General features: G+C 41.2%; 1 protein-coding gene across 2 annotated transcripts; it reads left to right on the forward strand.

Moving 5' to 3' along the window:
- The first annotated feature begins 726 nt into the window (after positions 1-726).
- LOC780638 (MADS-box transcription factor 13) lies at positions 727-6,307 on the forward strand. Of its 2 annotated transcripts, none has more exons than XM_044524342.1 (8): positions 727-964; positions 1,968-2,180; positions 4,362-4,446; positions 5,029-5,093; positions 5,169-5,268; positions 5,516-5,557; positions 5,677-5,718; positions 5,804-6,307. In XM_044524342.1, exons 2-8 carry the CDS (start codon positions 1,999-2,001, stop codon positions 6,050-6,052), a joined length of 765 nt encoding a protein of 254 aa, XP_044380277.1. In that variant the 5' UTR covers positions 727-964; positions 1,968-1,998; the 3' UTR covers positions 6,053-6,307. The 2 variants fall into 2 exon arrangements, with proteins under 2 accessions (XP_044380277.1, XP_044380278.1); XM_044524343.1 differs by lacking the exon at positions 727-964 and adding an exon at positions 1,092-1,112.
- The last annotated feature ends 540 nt before the right edge of the window (positions 6,308-6,847 follow it).

Consider the following 6,847-nt stretch of genomic DNA (forward strand, 5'->3'; position numbering starts at 1 on the left):
GCCTAGCATATAGACAGACGGTTGCGTGAGTTGAATATATAGGAGTTGTACGTACTGGCGAGCTATTTTGTGTTAGGGCTGGAGACAGTGTTATATGCACGGGCCGGCGTATGTTTTTCTGTGCATGCATCTCCTTTGTGCAACCTGTACGTACCTCCTTGCCAACATAAAACAGAAGAATTATTAATTCCGAGTCGTCCACACCCATGTCAAATTTAATTTATCAGACTAATTAATTGCAATTTTTTTTCTCTCAGACGTATGTATATCCTTGGGAGCAAATTAATGTAAATTAACAAATCTAATTCACATGCAATAATGGGATATATCATAGGGGCCTAATTTAGTTACCTAACAGAATTATGGAACTAGCAGCTAATTAAGTATACACGTACTGCACTTCCCAAGACTGGGCACACAAGTGTTGAACAAAGACGACAGGTTATTTTCAATTGAACTCTCCATGACAACTTCACATGCATATATACTCCCATAGTTAGTTCGTGTCTTCTTAACTAATTACTTGCACATAACTAATTCGGCCAATTAATTCTAGACCAAATAGCTCGACAACACGTACATACAGAGAAAAGAGAGGGGACACATCCATGATCAAGTAAAGTATTCCATATTAATAAAGAGAGATCTCTAAATTAAGGAACATCCATAAACGGGTAAGCAAGGTAAGAAAGGCCTCGGCCGGCAAGCGAGAAATGCATTTCGGTGCAACAGTGCAAGTGGCGGTCTCAGCATCTTGCCGTCCTTTAATACCCTGCCTTCCCTGGGCTCCTATCAACTCGTCTCTTACTTTACCTCCTGGAGGAAAACCCAACTGGAGCCCCTCCTTTTTCTGCCTTCGGCTTGGGTCCTATATTATAAACCAAAGGGAGGAAGGACAGCTATAGCTAGCTGCATCAGAGAGCTCCATACCTAGTCGATCGTCTGCTCTCTTCTGCCTAGCTAGGTTTACCCTCCTTGTATCCATGCTCGTATTTCGTTAGGATCTGCTGCTCATGTATATGTCTGCAGTTTACATCGATCTTGTTGCTTTGTTTATATGTTGTGTCTCTTTGAGGAAATCGATCCATCTCACCCTTTCTCTTCTTCTGCTAGTACGTCTCTTCTTCTTTGATGCTTTTCTTTTCTTTTCTTAGAACGGATGATTTCCCCTCCCGTTCTTTCTTGCCATCTAGACTTTGGATTCGTTCACGGCCGCCGGTGCCTATCTTGTTGTTTCGTTTTGGAAGGCTTGGTTGGTTTACTTGTACAGCGTTCAATCTCTTCCTAGCTAGCTAGATAGATCTTTCATCTTGCACGGTAACATGCTACAAGACACGCGCCAATGTTTCTTCTAAGCAGCCACAGTACTTTGTTAAGAGAGATCGTAGCAACTTTTGGTTGCTTTGTTTTGGGAATACAAAGACGATCTTGCTATCAGATTTAGTTTCTTCTCAACCAAAAATAAAAAGATTTACTTTCTTCTTTTTCCCTTCGAGGAATGAAACTGCAGAGATAAATTGCTTTTGCGTGGAGCTGTTAATTCCATCCCAGCCCAGCAGCTGCGAACTGGTTCTAAAGCGATCTACTTCTTGCTTTGGGTTATTTCATTTCGAGAGACAGATCGAGAAAAAGAAAGCTTTTATTACCTTTGCTAGATCTTATGTTGCCATGATTTCTTCTCAAAACAAAAGGACTTGCATCCGTCGAATCATGGGATCGAATCACCCTTTTTACTCATCTGCAAATTTGGTCGTCCATCAGTCAAATCATGGAATTGTTTTTCTCCGGCCGTTTTCCAGTTTTCTTTGCAAGCTAGGCCCGCCAATCGATCCCTTATCTTGTTCCTTGTTCATCCCTTTCATATGCCTTCCTTTTACCTTTTTGTTAGATCCATCACAGCATTTGCATATATATATTTGCGTTCGTGTAAACTTTTGCTGAATCTTCGATATCTGCGTATTTGGCAGAGTTCCGGGCTGAGACTAAGAAGAGGTCGAGATGGGGAGGGGAAGGATTGAGATCAAGAGGATCGAGAACACGACTAGCCGGCAGGTGACCTTCTGCAAGCGCCGGAACGGGCTCCTCAAAAAGGCCTACGAGCTCTCCGTCCTGTGCGACGCTGAGGTGGCGCTCATCGTCTTCTCCAGCCGCGGCCGCCTCTACGAGTACTCCAACAACAGGTCTGTGTGTAGGTCTACAGCTCCAGCCTAGATGTAGCTAAGCTTGGTGATGAATTCATGTGTTCCCTGATTTCTAGGTACATATATGTCATTTCATGATCAGCTCAACTAGGCTTAGGTCTTGCCGCTGATTGCTTCTGTGCAAGACGTACTATATAGCAGCGGCTGTTTTTTTTTTCTTGTAAGAAGTATAATACAAGGCTGCTGGTCGCTTCTGTAGTTTTCAGATCGTTCAGGTCTTGGAATATTTTAGAGAAATTCGTGTTTTGGTGGTATATGTAGTTTATTTAATTTTAGACTGGCCATGGTTATTTAATTAGTATTATATAGAGTTGACTAACATATATATGAGGTCAAAATAGGCCAATGTACTACCCAAAATCAATTTAGGGTAGTAATATACTCAACATTCATTTTGCCAAGAAGCCTTTTATTTTTAACAACCCATGTTAGATAACTTAAGAAAACCTTGTTAATTAGATTTCCCAATCTAAGCTCACCCATGGACAATGTGCGCGAGTGGTGGCCGTCGATCGCGCCGGCGCCTTAGGTCATCGATAGTGTCAATGTGTGGACGCGTGAAACTTAAACTTTGGAAGTTAGCAAGAGAACGTTGGACTGGGAGATTATAGTTCCTTCCTCTTTTTGTGGTGGCGCTAGACGTTCGTTTGTGTCCGCCTAGTTTGTAATTGAATATAGTCATTATCCTTATTAATACAAAAGGCACGCAATTCTCCTGTGTGGTTTTAAAAAAAATCACTTTGATAGCACTTTCCTACAACCAGGTGTAATTACACATACTGACGTGTGTGTTTCATACGTTCTAGGTAGTATCTATCATATAGGAGTGTATGCATGCGTAGTATGCAGTATATAAGAATATTTAGGTAATATATAATACGATTTGTTTGATAGTATATACCATGCATAGTTTTAGCATACACCTTTTTACGTAAAATAGTACCGAAACCAAGAGAATCTTTCTGCCACTGTATTTGTGTCGTACGTGCAGCAGACATTTTCTTGTATAGCGAGAACTCTTATATCCATTAACTCACATGTTTTTTAATTCAACTCTTATATTCATTAAGTCACCTGTTTTGAATTTATGTCATGCAATTAGATAAAGATGAAAAATTGGGATCTCATATTTTGATGTTTATGTACACTAAAGAAATGCAACCATGATTTGATCTTACTGCATTTCTATATATTGTCCTATAAAAACTACTATTTTGTCACCAAAATTCATGCATGCTGCTAGCTGTTTATGTCTCAATTTTATTTATTTTGTATGCATGTTAACCAAGTGACATAGATCAGATATTTTTTATTTTTTATTCTCTACAAAGAAGGAAGTAGGAACCTTTAAAAAACTGAATGACATGTTCTAAAGATACCCTGCCAAAAAAATGTGCTAATTAATTAAAGATATAATGTGAGATTTACCAATGTCTGTCATATATATACACACTCTGTACCAAATAATAATTAATATGCATTGGCACTCTCCTGCTCTCTCACTGACACGCACTTGACACAAAAGACACACAAGTACGTAGGCATATATGTCATGTTTTGTCATTACATAAATATTTCTCCACATGCACATCATATCAGTCCGGCCGGGCAACAGCCAGAACTGAAGGGACCTTGCATGTAAACGTACGGTCGTACCTCGTCCTAAAGCTAGCTGCCTACCTGCCTAGAGTTTCCTCTTCCTCGATCGCTTCCCAGTCCCTGGTCATCCTCCCAAGTCCCCAACCATACGTGCATGCATGAAGCTAAGCTAGTCATTGTGTTATCTCAGTTAGTCTCGTCGATTGACATGCATGCACATCAACAACTAGCTTGCACCAACTAAGAAACTGAGCGTCTTCCCCTAGCTTGCTGTGCCAGCTTGCTCCTTGTCGAGTCCTCGTTGCAAAGGCTGCGTCGATACTGTTCAATGTATGCCTCTCTGCATTTCATTCCCTTCTTGTGTACACGTTTGAGCGCATATATGTATGTACACACTCTTTTGCCAAACTTTATGCTTAAGTAACCGAAAGAAAATATTGAGGGCTTCGTGTTTTCTTTCTGTATGTCTTGTGAACACTATCACATCTGTTGCACACATGCATCAAACTAGGTCATTGATGAGTGCTTGCCTGTCTCTCCTCCCTTGTTTATCAACTGCAGTGTCAAGGCTACAATTGACAGGTACAAGAAGGCACATGCTTGTGGCTCAACCTCTGGGGTACCTCTCATAGAAGTCAATGCTCAGGTAATTAGCTCATTAGAACCATATCCATATGCATGTGATTAAATTAATTTTCTTGATAACCAGCTAAGGGTCTAGACTCTAGATCGATCAGTGGCTACTTGCACTAAATTCGTCAGCTTGTAAGTATACATGAAATGAACTGACACTTGAGAGCCACACATGGATCAAAGATGGCCATGATTTAAATCTTTAGGACCGAACCACCAAAGCAAATCCATATATGTACCTAACGGGGATCAGATAGCAGTCATGTCTACAATTCCTATACATGATTATGTTTCTGTGTGTGCATGCGTGCATGTCTGTCTGTCTCTGAATGTATATACTACTCCTATATAGGTAAGCATGCATATATACCCGCGTACGTACATTTGCAGTTACTGGTACATCGTCTAGGATCAGCACATCTAACTGAAAACAGAACAGTAAGTAAAGCCACAGCACTGGTAAAACATCCAAATCATGGGCTGGAGCTTGGTTTTTCTAACTCAATTGGAATGGGATGACGTGGATATTAATTAGCGAATGTGATAGACAGCTCACTCTCTTTGTTTTTCTTGATATAATCTATTATTTCTGAAGCAATACTACCAGCAAGAAGCTGCAAGGCTGCGCCACCAGATCCAGATGCTGCAAAGCACTAACAAGTAAGATCAGACTGCACATGCTTGCATGTACACATTTTCCCCCCATCGTGTAACCAATTCTTATCTTCTATAAAGGCACTTGGTTGGTGATTCTGTTGGGAACCTGTCACTCAAGGAGCTGAAGCAACTCGAAAGCCGGCTTGAGAAAGGCATTGCGAAGATCAGGGCCAGGAAGGTATATTTGAAACTTTGATCAACTTCCCACCGATTTTGCACTCTTTCATCAAGTTTGGCATCCAGCAGTACCGTACCTTCACATAGTACTAGTGTATATAGCGTCCACTAATAAATTGTACAGTAGTGTTTTTACAAGGCATATAAATATGAGTAGTTCTTGAGTTTCTTATATCATTGTTATACTCCTAGATCCATAAATTATTTACTTATAAATGTTGATCCTTCTCTGTGCGTTCATGTCTCAGAATGAGCTCCTATCTTCTGAGATCAACTACATGGTCAAAAGGGTACGTAATGTATACTACTGTATGGGTTGTTCTACAGGCTTCCTTTAGCTAATTAACCAATCTTGGCTTTATTATACGTCTTGCATTTTTTAATACATATATTCTCATCACCATTGTAGGAGATAGAGCTTCAGAGTGACAACATTGATCTCAGAACCAAGGTACAGAAGCTATAAATCAACTTCGATGGTTCCAAATTAATTAAGCTATAACTACTGTCCACGTTATACATGGTCTGGTGACCAGATTGCGGAGGAGGAGCAGCGGATGCAGCAGGTGACTATCGCCAGGCCCTCGGCGGCGCCGGAGCTGAACCCTTTCACCGCACTGGACATGAAGTGCTTCTTCCCTGCCAACCTCTTCGAGGCGGCGGTGCAAGCGCACGCGCAGGCACAGGCTCAGGCTCAGGCTCATGCTCAGGCCTCGCTTCAGCTGAACCTAGGCTACCAGCAGCTTGCTCCACCGGGCGCGGGCGATGTGGCTCATCAGTTCTAGTAAACCTGCAGGAGCTCTTGCTTGACTACACACACTGCAATAAAACTGGAAAGTGGTCGGCAGTGTTATCAGTACTCAACTGTTCCGGTCAAACCGTCTGGCTAAGATATATGTGTGCCAAGTTTTATTGTCCCAAGTACCTCTAAATTTGCCGCTGGTGTAGAACCAAATTTCTGAGAATTACTCACGTATATTCTGACGAATTGCTACACAATTGTGCAGTAAAACCTATTGATTAATAATTACTTTTTTCTTTTTCTTTTTTATGAAAAGGAGGTCGAAGCATCCAAGGATCCACACAACTATTTTTATTATATTATTTAATGAAGTCTTATAAAGCAAATACACGCATCAACTCAATGCCACCTTCCTCGCTACCTGTCGCTACACCCACAACCATCTTTTCATCAAGGAGACCTCGCACCAACGCACATTATCTGATCCAATGGTCTCACCAAGTGATGAGGACATCAATATCATTGTTACACCCACACCCCCTGCTGTCATACACACTGGACCAATCACTAGAGCTCGCGCATGCTAATTGAATTACCAGGTACTTTCATTTCCTGGTAACAATTTTAATGTTCATGAGAATATGATGCTGCCTAAATTAGATACATTTGTCTTGATTACTAATGAAGGGCCTAGCATGGACAAGAGGGATGAACACTGAAGAAGAAACAAGCATGGAGATGAAGACGCGCGCGAAGGGAACGAGAACGACGTTTCTAGTGCAGATTTCAGTACTTTGAAGCCTCCTTGATGGCATACAAGGACATGGACGAAATATAC

This window comes from Triticum aestivum, chromosome 5A, assembly GCF_018294505.1.
Source record: "Triticum aestivum cultivar Chinese Spring chromosome 5A, IWGSC CS RefSeq v2.1, whole genome shotgun sequence".
In the NCBI taxonomy this organism is placed as follows: Eukaryota; Viridiplantae; Streptophyta; class Magnoliopsida; order Poales; family Poaceae; genus Triticum; species Triticum aestivum.

Bases quoted from the DNA above. Each gene is read 5' to 3' on its own strand.
- LOC780638 (XM_044524342.1), top strand. From the start codon at position 1,999: ATGGGGAGGGGAAGGATTGAGATCAAGAGGATCGAGAACACGACTAGC. The intron at 5,269-5,515 runs GTATATTTGAAA...TTCATGTCTCAG, and splicing joins CGAAGATCAGGGCCAGGAAG to AATGAGCTCCTATCTTCTGA. The intron at 5,719-5,803 runs GTACAGAAGCTA...TCTGGTGACCAG, and splicing joins ACATTGATCTCAGAACCAAG to ATTGCGGAGGAGGAGCAGCG.